Here is a 17892-nt window from a genome sequence, read left to right as displayed (position 1 = left end):
GAAAACACTCAGAGCAAACCAGGAGCTGTGAAAGACGATGGATCAGCCACGAGGGCCTTGGCAAACAACCACGACTTCACATCGCTCTTGACTTTTTTGTCCGTTCAGTCTTCTCAAGTCAGCCGAGGATAATAGACATCCACAAGCTTCCCAAATGAATAAATCATGTGGAAACACACCTTGGCAGACACCTGGCTCTGCAAAGGTGTTAGCACTCTCCTGAGTGTGCTTTTGCCCTCTGTTTGGATTATACAACTGACCTTCACATTTGAAGTTTAAGTTTGCCCTGGGTCTAACTGTCCAGTGGAAGAATACAGAAAAAGTGAATGGACCAAATGAATGCTGAATCAGTCAGTTCATAGATGGTCATTCGTTTTCTGTAAGTATTTTGATTTACTGTTCACTGGGGATGGATTTTAAATATTCAAAGAGTCTGTTATAATTAAAATCAAATGGTTTTTTAGATGCATTTTCTCTTGTTTTTATTGATGGCAGGTACTAGATAATGATACTAAATACTGCCAGAAGGTGGCATTAATGAAACGGGGAGTTTAAAAACATGTAAAACAGAGGAACACTTGACAAACTACCAGATGCTGGTTTTTAAAAACTTGCAGCACAGTAAGAGGAGATGATACTGTAAGCAAGAACTGGAGAAATGTGACAATGAAATTCACAGCTGCTAGAAAAGAGAGGAGGGTGAGTCCTGGGTGTAATCTTTGAGAACATTCGAATAGTTCCTGCTGAATACTGAACAGTATTTTTGCTCAACTCAGTTGCGCACATCAGGCTTTTCAGTTAAAAAAAATGCTGCTTGTCTCCATTTTATGTTTGCACTGAAATGTTTTTCGGATATTGTTTTGCTTTTGGACAAAACAAGCTAGAAGATGTCTGTCACAGTGGACTTTAGACATCTCCGAGAAGAATGCAGAGCTTAATCTACGAAATTATCAGCAGTTATCATTAATGAAAATACAGAAATAGGTTGCAGCCCTTAGCTAAATGCTTTGGATCCTTGCTGTTTATAGGCTGCTTGAAATTAGGCTCAAAACCTTGCACAGTTCCTCATTTATGTTTCTCATATTTGACAAACTAAAAAAATCTGAAGATTTTTGCACTCGAACATCGGTCATGCAACTCCTGTGTTACTGTGTCTGAAGAATTCCAGCACTGCTGCAACTATGTAGATGATACAGAGGAGGTATAATTAAGCAAATCTCCCACTGACTCATTATGGTCTGTACAGCCGCCATATGGCTGTCTGCTGGTTGCTATGGTGAAGCGGGGGATGTTTTTTCATCGGCTCAGCAGAGAAATAGTGAGTGCTGAGTGCAAGCGACAATGCAGTGAGAGAGTAAAATAAACTTAGGACTGTGATAGACATATAAAGGATTACAGAGACGGAGATTAGGCCATACACAGAGAAAGCTGATGCCAAGATACAGATAGAAAGCCAGAGACTGAGCTACTGATAGTGATAGATAAAAAGATTAATAGAGGAAGAGATGACAAGATGGAAAAGAATCAAAAGATGAGATAAAAGACGATAAAGATAGAAATCCATGGACGCATGCTGATATAGATAGACCCTAATAAATAAATAAATAAATAAAATCTCCCCTTCTAGGCCATCTCTGTGGGTAGAGGTGGCATTGCTTTCACACCAGGCTCCTATTTCTAGAGCGCTCCTTGGAACCACAGAGACCCAATAACTTTTGAGCAACTGGATCTGCTCTGGTAAGCCAAAACACTGACCCTTTAATCCCCTAAAATAAATTCAATTTAAGCGGCAGAGAGTGAAGTATAGCACGGATGTGTGATGAGACTTTTGTGCTGTATGGTTTAAAAAAGGTTTTCAAAAAACCCTGTGTGAGTCGTTAGCAGCAAATGCTCTCTGTCCGCAGCTTCAGGATGTCACAACAGAACTATGAGCTGACAAACTGGGTATGGTGGCAACATTTAGGGTATACAACCTCATGATACAACGTCATGATACAACCTCATGAATGCTGAAAAGAAAACTGACAAGCAGACTTGGTTTTGATGCACTGCCTTCAGGCTAGGACACTGCAGACTTGTCCACTCAGTACTGCTGTTTTGACTGAAACAGGGATGTAGCACACTCATACAGTAGTGACTTGACAATAACAAGGTAGCCCTGCCCTAAAACTTACCATGCTTTTCCCATCTTTTTCAAAGATCACAGAACCAAAAGGGGCCATTTCCCTTTGATTTCTACACAACCAGACCTTTTTGCAACCACAGGAGACACCCACTGCTGGCTATTAGTAAGAATGTACTTCTGGAACAGCTTTTTTCATCAGTCACAACCATCCAGAGACTAAGATCTTGTCACCAGTCGACATGAAAGCTCAGTTTGACACACAAGTTGATATTTTCTCTCTGTGGCAGTTTGAGAGGCACGATGAGACAGATCTACAGATGCAGTGCTCAACATTTTCCAAAGAATAATATGCTATAATCTTGCATTTAAGATGATATATCTTGAGATTCTAGTAAACACACGTCCTTTCTAAGCCAAAATCTAATGTGCATTTTTGCCAGACTGACAGAGACTCTCAGTCAGTGTGCAACATGGTCACTAACTGTGCTATCACTGATTATGTAAAAGTAGATACAAAAACAAATAGTGATGTCATGATGGCATCCAAAAAGACAAACAGAATTCATGCATCTGTAAATGCAACAGCAAAATGCAGGACCAAACACAGCCTGTCAGTCCACAAACATCGCATGAAAACGCTCACACACGCTGACTCACTAACCTGTCTTGGTCAGCACTGCGGAAGCGGGGGAGGATCATGTGGCGGAAACTGCTAGTTCGGTCCAGTTTGGGCTGACTCTTGGCCCTCTTGATTGAGCCCTTCAACCTTCTACTGAGGAAACTCTGGAGCGTGGCGGAGGAGGAGAGCGACGACGAAGGCAGACAGATGGAGTGGGAGAGGGAGGAGGAAGTGTGTGGCGCGAAGTTACAGAGACAAAGAAGTGGTTGCCGTGAATTGGAAAAGATGAGAGATTGAGCGGTGATGAGAGGTCGATGTGGTTGGATAGGACAGGAAAGTATGGTATGAATGCGGATGATTTCCGTCATGTCAGCATGGTTTATAACAGATGTATTTGTGTGACGGCAAAATCAAATCGAGAGACAAACACAAATGAAAGACACGATGCATGATGGGGAGAGCACAAGGTACATTTATTATCAACGAGGAATCAACTTGCTACAGAAAATTGCAATGTTGTAACAGATCCTGTGGTGGGCAGTGGTGAACCATTCAGTCCATAAGAACAGCAGAGTCTCACAGTTTGTCCTAAATGAGCTTCCTGGCACGATACAATCAAATATCAGAGAACTGGAACGAGGAATTGTTCATTGATAAGTGTTCGGTACATATTTTACATTTCATTTACAATTATTTTTTGTCTTTCTGGCTGGAAGTGGTTCCATTTTTTGTATATCAGCATAACACTTAAAAACCACCACCCACCAGATTTTGTATCAACAAACTGCATACTGAACCCAGGATCAGAATCTCGTCTACAAGGAGTGTGAGTGTGCAGTTTCCTGTCAATGTGATGGTCATAGAACTAAAAAAAGATGGGACTTTACTTAAGCTTAAAGAAAATGAAAATGAAGACATCATAGAACTAACAGCAAAATCATTTTACAATTAATAATCTGTTTCAAACCTTTTGAAAATAAAATATATGTTTTCTCTGTTTTTAAACCATATATTGTAAATAAACTGTTTTTGGTCGAGACTGTTAGTAATGCAAACAAGCTAGTGAATGAAGTCCCCTTGGACGATTATATCACTTTTTAAAACATTTGTAGACTTCCTGATTTCACACCCTGTGTTTGCAGACCTCAGATGTTAACGTTACACTCATTCCTGTAATAGTAAATTTAAATGTCCCCAAATATGCATGAAATATCATTACATGCTTTTTCTTCCACTGTCCCCTGAAGACGCTTTGCCCATTCAGCTTTTAGGTGCATCCTGAAGTGCTATCATTTCTAAGATAAGATAAGATAAGATAAGATAGAACTTTATTAATCCCTCGGGTGGGTTCCTCTGGGAAATTCGAAATTCTATACCTACAGCATAACGACATTACTCAGCGGGAGAATGACTGGAGGGAAATGACACCTTGTCATGTGGCATGAGTCATATGGCTTTGAAGCCTGTCTTGAGGATGTGACTAAAGACTTGGCTCCATCTGCTGGTTCCAACCTAATAGTCTGCATGACTAAATCTGATTTGATTAGCCGCTCCGTCTGACACGTTAAGTCTCAAAAAGTAGAAAGTCTTTAATTCAAAGAGTGAGAGAAAATCCCGAAAGCACAATAAAGCACAATAAAGAGAGCTAAGAGGAGGCCTGCGCTTTAGCTTCTGTGGCTGTGTTTGCTGTTCTGCACTTTGTTACTGGCTCAGCTTTGGGTTCATTCCAGGTTACTGGTGTCGTTTAGTGTTCCAGCTCATTTGATGCTGCGCCTGTTTAATAGCTGTGTGTAATTAGTTATTAATTTTTTAAAACACTAATTGTCAAACATGAAATGGAATTCTGTCTGAGTTGAACAATATGCTCAAAATGGCGACTGATGTCTTAGCAGGAGATTTATTCTGATGCTTACTTTAGCGTTAATGCTATTTTACACTTGTTACAGCTTGGGGATGATTGATGCTAAATTATATTAAATTACCCAATTTATCGGTTTTGTTAGTTTCCTGTGCAACAATAAATGTAATAAGTCCACATTTTCTGCATCTCTAGAACAGATGTGGCAAGTTCAAAGTCAGCATGACCCACGGAGTCATGGAACACAGCAGCATTTAGAGAGAACAAGACAGACTGAACTAAACTGGAATTATCTGTTAAGCAGGCACTTGTCCCCAGGCTAAGTATGTTTTGCCTTAGGTAAGACGTTGCCGTGGGAAAGCATTCTTATACTGCCATTCTGTCACATGCTGCTGGCTTCACAGAGATGCACACAAGGTCTCCCATGGCATCTGTGCCTTGACATGATGGTCAGGGTAATTGTAGATGCTGAGAGGTAATGATCCTCTTCTAAAGAGGAACAAAGTTTGGAGGGGAAGCCGGAAAGCTGGAGTGGTGGTGGAACAACAGAAGAGGGTTGTGGCTTGTGGCCCATTTGCAACTCGATTTACTTGCTTTTTACTTTCACTTTCAGATGCTGGTTATTAGTGTTTAGGAAAAAAATGTGGCTTGAGTTAAATATGCTTAACCAGTGTGTTTAAATGTGACAGTAAAAAGGTTCAGGATTTGATGGTTCAGGAGAGACTGTCACGTGCTTGGCTGCACTTCTGATGAGCAGAATTTGTACTGATAAGAATTTGTGCCTATTTTTAAAGGATACAGTAACAGTTCTGCTAGATTTAACTGCAATAATGATTTTTTTCCCTCCAGGTTTCAAGTGACTTGCATTAAACAAAGTGTGAGTTAAAAATCAGAATGACCTTTTTTGTCACTGCTGAAAAGTTTTGTTTGAATCTTGTGTTTCCAATATGGCATTTATCCTGTCCCTCAGGACTGCTTATCACATCACACAGGATGAAATATTGATACAACAAACACTCATCTCAGCCACTATGAAAAAAATGATGAAATAGAAAAAAACTCTGATCAAGCCCAACTGAGCCTTTACATTTCCTGTAATGGACTATCTTGCTTCTGCAATTTCCAAGTCAGTGGCGGCTATTTTTCATACTGCAGCAGTGAATGGGCAGCAAATAGTTTCCTGTGATGGGAGGAAAACACATCCTGCCGTTCCCAGCTACAGTAACGGTGTGCAAACACCAGCAGAAATAATGGAAAAGGAGATGGGCAACATAGACTGCTGGCACAAACTTAATAAGACACCAGTCAATCCTCTAAGCCCCTTCGCGTTAACATTTGATACCTTGTGATTGAGTTTCTGTTGCCATTAATGAAACAAAAACTGATTATTTGTGCCCGCAGACACAAAATGTTTCGTGTGTCAGCTGCCCGCTTCTTCTCTGACAGACATCGTGTCTGGTTTAAAAAGAGTCACGATGATCCCAGAAATAATAGTGACACAACCTTTTTATGCTGCTCATCTTCATTTGACTTTAATGAATCATAGCAGGCATCTGGTGCATTTTAGCCTATTTACTACGAGTCACATTTACTTTATATCACATTTGCAATGTTTCAGCTCTTTGAAAAGCCAGAGCATTTTCTTCTTATTAGTGGATATAGTCTCAGACCCTTGGTACAGATGACATTTAGACTGAGTAGTGTATTTTATTGCAATCTAGCTTTTTAAAAGTATTTAAAAAGCATTCTCTTCTCCTTGATCTCCTTGGCCTTTGCCTGCTGCAGTTTCTGGATTTATTCATTTAAGGTTTACTAATTAATAACAGTTTTAGTTTTGTGAACTGCCTTTGTAGGTCGAATGCAATCTGGAATTTAAATGCATTCCTCTCAGTTTTTCTAAAGATAAACAAAGAACTTAAAAGCCCACATAAAATAACAGAAGCCATTATAAAAGCACAAACAGATTAAACATAAATGTAATGCTAAAAATGAAATAACTCATTTAGAATGATTATTAGAAACATGATTCATTTTCTTATTTTTTTTGTATTGCCTTCTTTTTTTGTATATTTTCATCCATTTATCATCCAGCATTTTCTTTTTGCAATAAGAATGGAGAATAATGCCCATCTGGAATGATGTGAATATAAATATAACATTAGACAAAATATATACCTTCAATTTCAAAATACTTAGTTAAAAGCTTTTAAACAAACTGGTGTTAAGCTTTTAAATGTGCGCCTGCTAACAATAACAGCAGCCTAATTGTGTGAACGTGTTTCTTTCATGCACATTCCTAGCTGTCGGGCCAAAAGCCGCCTGTATGAGTGTCGGTGTAGCATGCAAAAATAGCCAGTGTCTCTGCTTCAGCCATGTTTGTGTCACATACCTCAACAGGGGGCAGTGGTGCAATATATGCTCCTCCCGCCACTGGACTCGAACCGGCAGCCCTCCAGTCTCCGCCCCAGTACAAGAAGGGGGGGGAGGAGGAGGAGGCGGCAGGCGAGTGAGGCAGGGTGAAGGACAGGGAGGGGGAGAGGGGCAGCGAGCGGGGCAAGGGGGGCGTGCCGGAACCTTTCTTGAAGCCCTTTTGCTGCTGCGGCTGCTGCTGGCAAAAGGCGAGGGAGGGGGAGACGGCCAGGGAGAGAGGGTAAGGGTGAGGCGGGGTGCCGCTGGCCCGACGGCCACAGGTGTGCGGTGGACCCAGGGCGGGAGGAGGGAGGAGGGACAGCGAGAGGGATGGAGGCAGCGAGCGAGGCCGGGAACAGTGGGGGTTACTCACGGATTGTCGGAAGGGTTGAAGGGGGGCAGTGGGAGGGACCTCCATGCTGGGCTGCTTCCCGGTGGCTATGCTCTTCCGCCGGGCGCGATGATCTGCGAAAAGGAGAGGAGGTCATTGGGTAAGACACTATTATACATCCGTGGAAGGAAAACATCAATGGTAATATGAGGCCAGGACACAAAAATTGCAGTGCAGGACACAGGTAGAGCCAGAGGATGTGGACAAAGTAATGTGGAAATAAACAGCTGCGGGACAGCCGATATTGACATTCTGCCTGAAGGAACCAAAGAATATGAGAGCTCGATAGAGGTCAAAGATGAGCGAGACAGAAATAAAACCATGCAAGGTCACACCCATTCACCAGCATCACTGCAGATTCTGCCGCTACACAGAAACTCTTATGCACTTTCATCTGTTGAGAGTGTGGGGGCTGACAAAGTGGAGAGATAGATTTTCTGTCTGGTTGTCAGCTGAGGCAAATGTTAACAGTCTGAATGTTGAGGGGAGGAACCGGGAGATGCATGGGTAGAGAGGCGCGAGCATTAAACAAACAAAACACTTATCGACTTCCGTCTCTGAGTCAGTACATAATGCAGCAAATTGTCCAGTAAAGAAATAAAGTTCTGTCCTACACTTGATGGATGATGGAGAGAGTGTGGATGCACACAGAGAGGAGCAAAAACAAAACACAGGATCAAAAAAACAACAACAGAAAAAATTTTAAAAAATTTACTCAAAAATTCACTGACTGTGAATTTAAAGTATTGCCTACTTTGATCTTTGTGTCTTTCACTTTTGTCCTCCAACCAAATGCCAATTCTATCTCTGTGTCTCTGCACCAAATGTCTGCACTCTCAATGGGACTTCACAGGATATAATTACATATACACAGTTTTAATTAATTGCTTTTACCTACAAATCAATAAATTGTACATTCATAAGATACATGGAGGATTTTGTTAATTACGTACAAACCCTTTCTTCCAGTGGAAAAAGAAATGATTAAAACCTCATTTTTATTAAGCTCCGTGTGGCTTTCCAAAACTGAGATAATAGTTTACATTTTCAAACAGCTGTTTGTTGGTTTATATGTCAATAGGGCTGCCACAAACGATTATTATGATAGTCGACTAGTCACAGATTATTTTTGCAATTAGTCAACAAATCAGATCATGGACATAAAACGTGCAGCTTATTGCACCAGCAGCATCTGCTCTTATATAACTATCATTAGCTTACAGCTTGAAGTGTTTAAGGTATGTGCTAACTGAACTTTGCAGATTATCTCGGTGGAGTTTAATAAACTTCGCCATCTGCTCCTCGCTCGCTAATACATAGCATGACACTGGAGAAAATTCTCGACCACCTCACACTTGTGTTTAATGAGTTTACTGTTTAACGTTTATTCAGCCGTGTGAAAACTATAACTTTAATCTTAGCCAAACTGATTTACTCAAGAACAAATAAAACACTGAAAAAAGCCAAACAATAATATTTTTAAGTTATCTAAGTGACTTGTATATCATGTTTAACCTGAGTAGCAAAAGACCGCGGGGGGTTTGAAAACGATGTGCTGGGAGTTCGCTGTTCTCGCTGACCTCCCGGTGAGCTATTGAGCTAGTGGCTAACAGATGTTTCCGAAAACGTCGGCGCACTTTTGCAAATATGTGATGTCTTGATAAATCGAGCAGATATTGCCTCGCCTGAAATTATCTTAAAAGTTTATTTTGTGACCAAGAAAGAGTATTATTAAAACTAAGTAGCTGCCGCCATTGTTGGAAAATGGAATTGGTTTGGCCGCGCTATGAATTCTGGGATAGGTTGGGCCACGGACACATCCGACTCTGGGGAAAAAGAGGACGCATTTATTGGCCGCATTTATTGGACGAGTCTTTGAATTTGGACAGCCTTCGATTGCTGTAATGTAATCGGCCTACAAATGCGGCCTCCGAAGGATGTAGCCCCTGAATTTCGACACAGCTACGATACCGCAGACTGCTTCATCTTCTTCTTTGGTGTTTAATGGCAGCTGGCATCCTTGCGTCTTTCAGGATCTTACTAAGCTTCAAACGACCCATCGACTATTAGTGACTATCAAAATCGTTGACGACTAATAGTCTTCGACGATTTTGATAGTTGATATAATCGTGACTAGTCGACTAATCATGGCAGCCCTATAGGCCAATAAAGATTTACAGGAAGAGATCTGCGACATAAGTAAATAAATAAAATCTCCTAAGAGTTAAAGAAGTGATAAGTATCTATATATAATAACATCAATGAATAAAAGACAGGTGAGAATATTGTAAGGATGTGTAGTACTCACTTTCAAATTCAAATTTTATTTGTCACACACACACAACCATACACAGTATGACATGGGGGTGAAATGCTTGTAGCTGTACAATGCCCGACCATTAAATGACAGAAGAAAAGTTTTACAATATTTACAATTTACTACAAAAATTTACAAATTAACTTAGGAATTTACAGTAAAGAATGTGCAAATAGCAGAAGAGATTATAAAGATAAGGATTATAAATTATAGGAATTATAGGATTATAGGAAATGTGTGGTGGTGCGTGTGGTGACGTGTGTGAGAGTCCAGTCTTATAGTGACGTGTTTGGGAGAGTCCAGTCCTACACCTGGTTCAGGCCCCGAATAGCCTGGGGGAAGAAGCTCCTCCTCATTCACTTATAATTCTGCCTTGAAATTTCTGTGCACTCATTTCTAATTTATACAATTTTGTTTACAACATACCACACAGCTGAATACTGCTGAATACTAGAAAAGTATATTTTTCAGTTGCATGAATGGAGGAAAAAAGCACCATTACAATATGCCAACTAACACATAGCAACTTTTGCTGCTCTAACAGCAGAAACCGGCTAACGATGGTTAGCTAAGTATCTTCATAAACTGTACCACAAGCTAAACCTTTCTAGCAACAGAAAAAAGAATGACTTCCTAACAAATTCAACATAGTTGTAGCGACCTTTCTGTGTTCACTAAGGTAGAGGCATGTTAGAGGCACAACAAGACTTGTTGCAATGCTAACATGCTTACCAGTTATCATCTTAGCTTATGCTAATTAACAGTAAACACAAAGTGCAGCAGAGGCTGTCATTAGTTTGGCAAATCTGATGGTGGTACAAAAGGAAAGCAGTCTCACTGTCTGTCTACATATAGGCTAAAACTGGCGTGTACTTTTATCAGCCTTAATAGCTGCCATGTGCCTATTGACAAGTAGCCACTATTTATCTGTTGTGTCACATCAGTTCTTTGCTGAGTAAAAAAATATTGTAAGAAAGAGAAGAAAGACTTGTGCGGAAAATAACAACCAGATCAAAACACCACTGATATCAGGACTAGCTGGAGGACAAATTATTTTCAATTTGATATGGCGATGAAGGCAAACAGTAAGGGGCGGGGATTAATCAATATATATATTATATTGCCAAAATTATTTACTTACTCATCCAAATCATCACTCTATGACTTCAGGTGTACACAATCAAGCACCTAGTCATGCAGACTGCTTCTACAAACATTTGTGACAGAACGGGTCATTCTCAGGTACCATGACGAGACGCATGGATTTCCTCCCTACTAAATATTCCACAGTCAACTGTTAGAAGTATTATAACAAAGGTGGAACAACAGCAACTCAGACATGAAGTGAAAATAACAGAGCGTGGTCAGCAGATGCTGCACACAGATCCCCAACTTTTTGCAGCCTTAGTCACTATAGGCTTCCAAACTCCAAGTGGCCTTCAGATTAGCCCAAAAACTACGTGCAGAGAGCTTCATGGAATGAAGTTTTCATGGCTGAGCAGCTGGATCCAAGCCTTACATGACCAAGTGCAATGCAAAGGATGCAGTGGTATAAAGCTCGCTGCCACTGGACTCTAGAGCAGTGTTCTCTGGAGTGACAAATCATGCTTCTCCATCTGACAGTTAAATGGACAAGTCTGGGTTTGGCGATTGCTAGTTCAGCGGTACTTGTCTGACTGCATTGTGCTAAGTGTAGTTTTGTTTGGTGTGAAAGAACTTTACTGGCCTGCACAGAGTCCTAACCTCAACCCGATAGAATACCTATGGGATGAATTAGAGTGGAGAGTGTGAAGCAGGTGCTGTAGGTGCATAAATCATTTTAGCTCGTTTTTATCTGACATAGAATCAAACTTTCAGGAGATTTGGTAACTCAGGGGACCTTAAGCTGTGCCCACACTGGAAGTGTTTCGCTTTGAAACTGACATCTGGTCACTTGCTGACATTCCAGGCTCTGGTCGCCAAGGTAACCTTCTAGGTCAAGTGTCAATCAACGTGGCAGTCGGTAACCCCTTCAATTGCTTGTCTAGTAGTTAAGGAAGGTTTATTCCAGGTCCCGCCCACTTCCCGTTGCCAGGAGTTATTTCGCCCATAGTTGCTTGAAAAATCTAAAAATGTCAGTTTCAGTGGTTTTTGGTCACCATGGTGCTGCAAATCACTTGCAATATAGACGCAGCTTAAGATTGGTTGGTCGACTCCTGACGATGAAAGTGCAGAGACAGAGATTGCAGATATTATGGTAATATTAGACATTACCATCTGCAGAGCCAAACCACTGAGATGGCTGAAAAAATTTTAATAAAATCCAGAGCCACGGTAAATATGTAGTTACCACAAGCTACCATGTTTCATCATTCTTAGAAAAGGATCACCATACCAAACCTGCTTAAATCATCACTTTTACTATGCCAAAAACTCATCAGGAAGATGCCTATGAAAGCCTACTTTAATCCTGTTTTAATCAGACATTCTTTGTCCAGTTTTTCCCTTTACTTTCAGCACGGCCCTCTGAAAAGACCTGCAACACGCTAAATGTGATGAATGTGATACTGGTAATAAATTGGTTATATGTGTTGAAATTTCTGGTATTGTTTTCCTGTATTTCAGCCCATCTCACATCTTTTCACATTGATCATGCTAGTATCTGTGCTCTTTCCTTGCTTTCTCCTTCTCTCAGCCTCTTCTGTCACACTCAGACACACACACACACACGCCTCCTCTCTCCCACGCAGCTATTTTACATAATTCAAATAGTGCATTTACCCTGCTACCTCTCCTCAGCCCTTGATCTTTCTCTCTTTCTTTCACCTCCTTGCACCCTCTTGTTCCCTCCCCTTCAGATATGTGCATCATGTAGATGCCCTCCATTTTCTTCATACTTACCTTTATCTGGATTCCTCTTTTATCCTCATCGGCCCTCTGCTCTCATTCTCTGTCATTTACCTGTCCAAATGGCAATCCTTTCACTGTGAGCCTGCCCCTCTTTCTGCCTGCAGTGTTCTCCTACCCACACAAGGTGGGAAAAATAAATGACCATCACGGAGTTTGTCGGAAAACGCACCAAGATCCCTTTCCCCCCAAAATGTACACCTTCAAAATTTACCACCTGTAGGCTGGATGACAGGCAAGTGGAGGAGTCTTAAATCTGTCACAGAAGAAGAGAAAAATCTACAATAAAATGTGACACTTCTGACAGCTGATCATAATTATATAAAAAGTTATTTTGATGGTTATATAACAGCAAACCTTTTTTCAACTGAATAAAATGAAACTGGAGCTTTTACGGAGACTAAAATGAATGAAAGAAAGTAAAGTTTTTTGGTATCTGGTTCTCCTTGATGAATTTAAAGATACTGAAACTATTCCAGGACGTGATCTACTTTAGCTTTCGAGATACTGAATGAGTTCATGAACTTGGAAAGAGTTCTTCAGCTATCTTGTGAAGGAGCCATGGCTCTCTCTCAGTATCACTCACAGTTTCTTAGGTGTTTGTTACTCTGCAAGAGGTGTTAATTATTGGAAATTATCAGGGGTGATGCCCTGTAAATCTGCAAGTTATACTATCAACATTTATGTATCACGACTGCGCCAAACGCAATTAAAAGATCGTAGAACAGGCAGCTTATTGATCCAATTCGGAATTTATCTTTTCCCAAACTAATTAGTGTAACCAGGAGGAGCAGACTGTGCAAATAAGAGAATGGTGATTTAGGATTCAACTGGCAGCAGTATTATGACAGCAAAAACAAAGTTTGGACTGTTTCTGTGGGTTTAGACAGTGAGATCACAAAAACAAGCAGCCTGTGAGTTGGTGTACTATCATAACCCTTAAAGTGTGTGTCTGTGTGTGTGTGTTTTAAGACATTTTGTCCTTTTGGTGCCAGTTTGGAGCCACACAGAGCATGTGTTTTATTACATCCTCCACTGAAGGGTTTTATTCAGGGCAGAAGTCTTTGTCTGCTTTTGGTAGCTGCAGCTGTCATTTTAACCCATGAGAACACCAGTTTTCTATGTTCTAAAGTTTATGTCTTGTGCTTACTGCTGCCGTCCTAACCAGTGATGTGGATCATCAGTGGAAAAACATCAAGTCTAATCTTGTTTTGTCAGCTGGATCAAATGCACCTTTTTATCTTTTTACTGGATCACTGTGCACAGATCAACGTCACAGTACATGCAACGGGATAAAACTCTCACATATGCAGTCTTATTTTATAACAATTAGCTAACTGCAAAACTGAGTGAGAAAAAGCTGATGAAATCACAGTCCAGAGTTACTCTCAGCTCCGGTAGCGATTGGTGTTAGCAAAGCAAACCGAACAACCAAAAATGATGCCAATGTAGAAGTGCAAAAATCCGTTCCAGAAATGGCCACTTCAAAGGCTACAAAGGCAACCCAATCGCCGTGTAAAATTAAACAACTTTAAGCAAAAATGAGCAGAGAAATAAAAACTGTTAAAATTAACTGATGGGTGGCTGCCATTTCACTTGTTCAGTGTTAATTTGTATTAATAGACACTGTAAAAATGGGATTCTAAGTTTGGGTTAATCTCTGCAAAATCAGTGAGCCAGTATATGACTGAGGACAGCACAAAAACATGCGCACAAACACATGGTTCATGTTGGTTTTTATCTTTTCTCAAAGTTACCGCTTGTGACAGCCATTGTTATTATTAACTAGCTGTACTTGTCAGGTTTTCTTTTTTGTGCGTGTAATATACCACAGAAGTCTAACCAAAATTTATGAGCCATCTTATTAATGAAATTAACCAACCGTACAGTCTGTCTAAATATTCTTATGTCCATATTCAAAAACAAACAAACCAACAAACACAATGATGGCAGTCAAAATGCCAGAGTAAAGGCTTCAAAAAAGTATGCAACAAATGAATGATGACACGATGACCATGTCAGTTTATTGTTTAGACCATATGTGAGACCATTTCATCTCTTGATGCCTGGTGTGTCTTGCAGGCATATGTGACTAAGGCTCTCTGGTATGATAAGACCTTTTTACCGAGCTACTACTGAGACTTGTCCCTATTTTTTTACGTTAACTACGATGCTGTGATTTCACATCTTAAACTCTAAACTAGATCTAAATCTTTGTTTTGTTACATGCTCAAAAAGTTTAACAAAAGCAAAAAAAACAAAAACAAAAAAAACATAACCACTTGACAAGTTTAAAGCGGTAATAAGATATGAAATACCTTGCTTTTTATTATTAAAAAAAGATCTCACTTGGAGCACTTCTCATTATATTAGAAACTGCTGAGCAAGAATCCCATGTGCCATGCAAGCATTTACTTTCTATGTCCAAAGAGACTCCGGAGCAGTGTTGCGATTTAAATGCAGTTTGACCTCCAAAACATGATCTTTTTCCAGGCTTTCCCCAGTGTGAGCACTCTGTCTGCTTTTATTCTTATTTATACACATATACAGAAAAAATCTGAAGGGGGAATACTAATCCCTTTCTTGTAATTTGCAGAATTGGTCACAGAGGGCAGATTACAGCTGACTTATAGTACACAGTATATAAATCATGACTGCAATTTAAAGATGCCCCGGTCTGCAACACAATGCCTTAGAGAGGGTATAAGTAGCCAGTTTTAAAGTCCTGCTTGTTCATGTAGCAGGACACTATACACTACAAATGGTGGTAATCACATTAGCACACATACATGTATGTCTGCCAGCAAGCCTGCTCTCCAAATACCAAGAGTCCAACTTGCAATAAGTTAATAGCTAAGCAACCAGCATAAGCAAACTAGCTGATGCTAGAGGGGAGATGATCTAGAAACTTGACCCGATGTATTCAATCCTCACAGTTATGCAGCATGAAAGCTTGAGTGTGCAGTTTCTCTGTGCATTACAAAGAAAATGTTAACCCACAGAAACAACAATCCACTGTAAGAGGACAATATTTCATGGTGGGATTGACAAAAGACAAAATTGTCTTGTCATTTATTACTGATGTTTAATAATTTTATGATAATACTGTTAAAAACATGGAACTTACAAAATAGATTATTAAATTGTATATCTTTTTTTTTTTAAATCAACAACTTCAGTACATTTGTAAATCTTTGGCCTTCTGTTAGAGGACTCTTGCAGCATCTTCATGCAAACATCCCAAATTGCTTTTTTACAGAATTGCAGAGCAGAGTGCTGTGAAATTTCTTATAAATATTGTGATTTTTTCACAAATAACAGTTCATTTACTTTGGGCACATGATCGCACTACCACAGATGGCGTGGGGGCAGTGTCAGCAGTGGAAGAAAGATAAACACCTGTATGATGGATTTTAGCACGAAATGCTATTCTAATTGTTTTGTTTTTAGATACTAATTGTGTCTTATTATTTTATCAGTATATGTCTATACAACAAAAAAGAAGAAAAGAAATAAAACGCGCAGTGGGTGCTGATGTCCCCATGTCGACATTAGTGTATATTCTGCTGGTAAAAGTTTGGAAAATGGCTTTGAACTTTCACAAAGAACTAAAAGCTTTCAAGTATTGTGTTCTTAACTGGTATGTGCACATAAAGATGCCAAAAAAGGGTAAGAAAAATCACTTTGTTATATACAAAATGTTATTATATCTGTGGCCTTTAAAAAGTTCAGCATGCCTGAAGCACAATGTTTTGTGCTTTCAAATGATGCATAGTTTGTCAAATACCTTAGAAAAATCACCACCAGAACTTTTATTCACTCGAGTCCTCTTTTATGTGTTTGGAGCACACATCTGGACTCACATTCACACCTACGAGGAATTTAGAATCACCAGTTAACCTAACCCCACAAACTGCATGTCTTTGGACTGTCGGAGGAAGCTGGAGCACCCGGAGGCTACCCACGCAAACGTGGACAGAACATGCAAATTACTAGCTGACTGGGTGATATGTTACATGGTGGCATTTGCAGGTGTGCATGTATATGCCAGTCAATCTGGGATTGCTTTTGATTTAAACCAGACAAAGCGGGCAAAAGGAACGTAAACGAATTAGATGGAACAACACGTGAAATAGTGTACAACCTGTAATGCGTGGTTATGTAGAAGAGGCTATATCTACTGTATCATACAATGCTACATCTCTACTCTACTACATTCACTAGTCAAACAAGTCAGTCATCTCCATTAATGTCCCAAACATTGCGTTTAACAGACATCAGTAGCTTCCAGCTCTGAAAATTAGAATGCCTTAGACCTGCATTCTTCACTGTAGTCAGCAGGGCTGCAAATAGAAGAAAACAACCTTTAGAACTGATCAATGATTTAAAGAACCATTTCCCTGATAGGGTTGTGGTTTCATACTTTAGATATAGCCTTTTTAATTATTGTAATATTGAGGTTATTTATCAGGGACATATTTAAGACAGAATAGAAATTACAATAAAAACGAAATACTTTGTAAATACAGTTGGCTCGCATATGTGCAAACATTCCAAGTCTCCAAAAACATTAGTACCAAAACTTCATCAGGTACAGTACCAGATTACATTTCTTATTGTTAAAGGTTTATTTTTTTTAAATTTCAGTTAACTAATGATTCTTTTCACATCTAGTTTATTCATTTACTTATTTAGGTTTAATAAACTCTAATGATCAATGCTTAGATTGAAGCCGCAGTTCACAAACCAATGGATGACTTCACGTTTCCATCTTTTATCTACAGTTTCTGTTCTCCACTCCATCTCAACACAACTTGAAGACAGTAGGTAGTCCTATTTGGTGCTACTTAGCAAGTGTGATTTACAAGTTATTACCAAATAAAATTCTCAAGGGAGCTAAACATTAATACTGGCACTAATAGTTACAGATTTACATCATATTTGTTCACATGCTCGACCACAGTCCCAGCAGAAAAGACCATAGGACAAGAACAACTACATGTCCCTGGTATTTGCAGTTTGTGCATCCGTAGGTGGTACAGTCCAAGGAAGCAATTCTGAGGAAAAGTATGACCTGCTGTACATTGCAGAAGTTGCATATTTGGATACCTCCTATATTTTTACATAGCTCAGGATTTACTCCAAATGCTACATTATCTATCATTTGGTGAGAAGGGGTGCAAAGAGATTTTTCATTTTGGAAATTGTCCTCTCCAACCTGAATACAGACCAAAATTCACTTCTCAAAAAGAATACACTCTCACTGACCCTTTTTTTACTTTCAGCA

The 17892-nt window shown here is 39.7% G+C and overlaps 1 protein-coding gene across 10 annotated transcripts in view; it reads right to left on the bottom strand.

The window, feature by feature from the left end:
• syngap1b (synaptic Ras GTPase activating protein 1b) overlaps window positions 1-17892 on the bottom strand; it is a 189081-nt gene that overhangs the window by 47258 nt on the left and 123931 nt on the right. For 8 of the 10 annotated variants that reach the window (XM_085472269.1, XM_085472266.1, XM_085472267.1 and 5 more), the window contains 2 exons: window positions 7385-7476; window positions 2787-2908 (listed from right to left, as the gene is read on the bottom strand). In XM_085472269.1, coding sequence (XP_085328395.1) covers window positions 2787-2908; window positions 7385-7476 — 214 coding nt within the window. Of the gene's footprint in view, window positions 1-2786; window positions 2909-6991; window positions 7477-17892 lie in introns of all 10 variants that reach the window. The other 2 variants (XM_085472265.1, XM_085472264.1) reach the window with 1 other exon arrangement.

This window comes from Copadichromis virginalis, linkage group LG11 (assembly GCF_057382275.1).
Source record: "Copadichromis virginalis isolate Kocher_CV1m ecotype Utaka linkage group LG11, C_Virginalis_male_GT1.1, whole genome shotgun sequence".
NCBI lineage: Eukaryota > Metazoa > Chordata > Actinopteri > Cichliformes > Cichlidae > Copadichromis > Copadichromis virginalis.
This window is presented reverse-complemented; position numbering and strand designations above follow the sequence as displayed.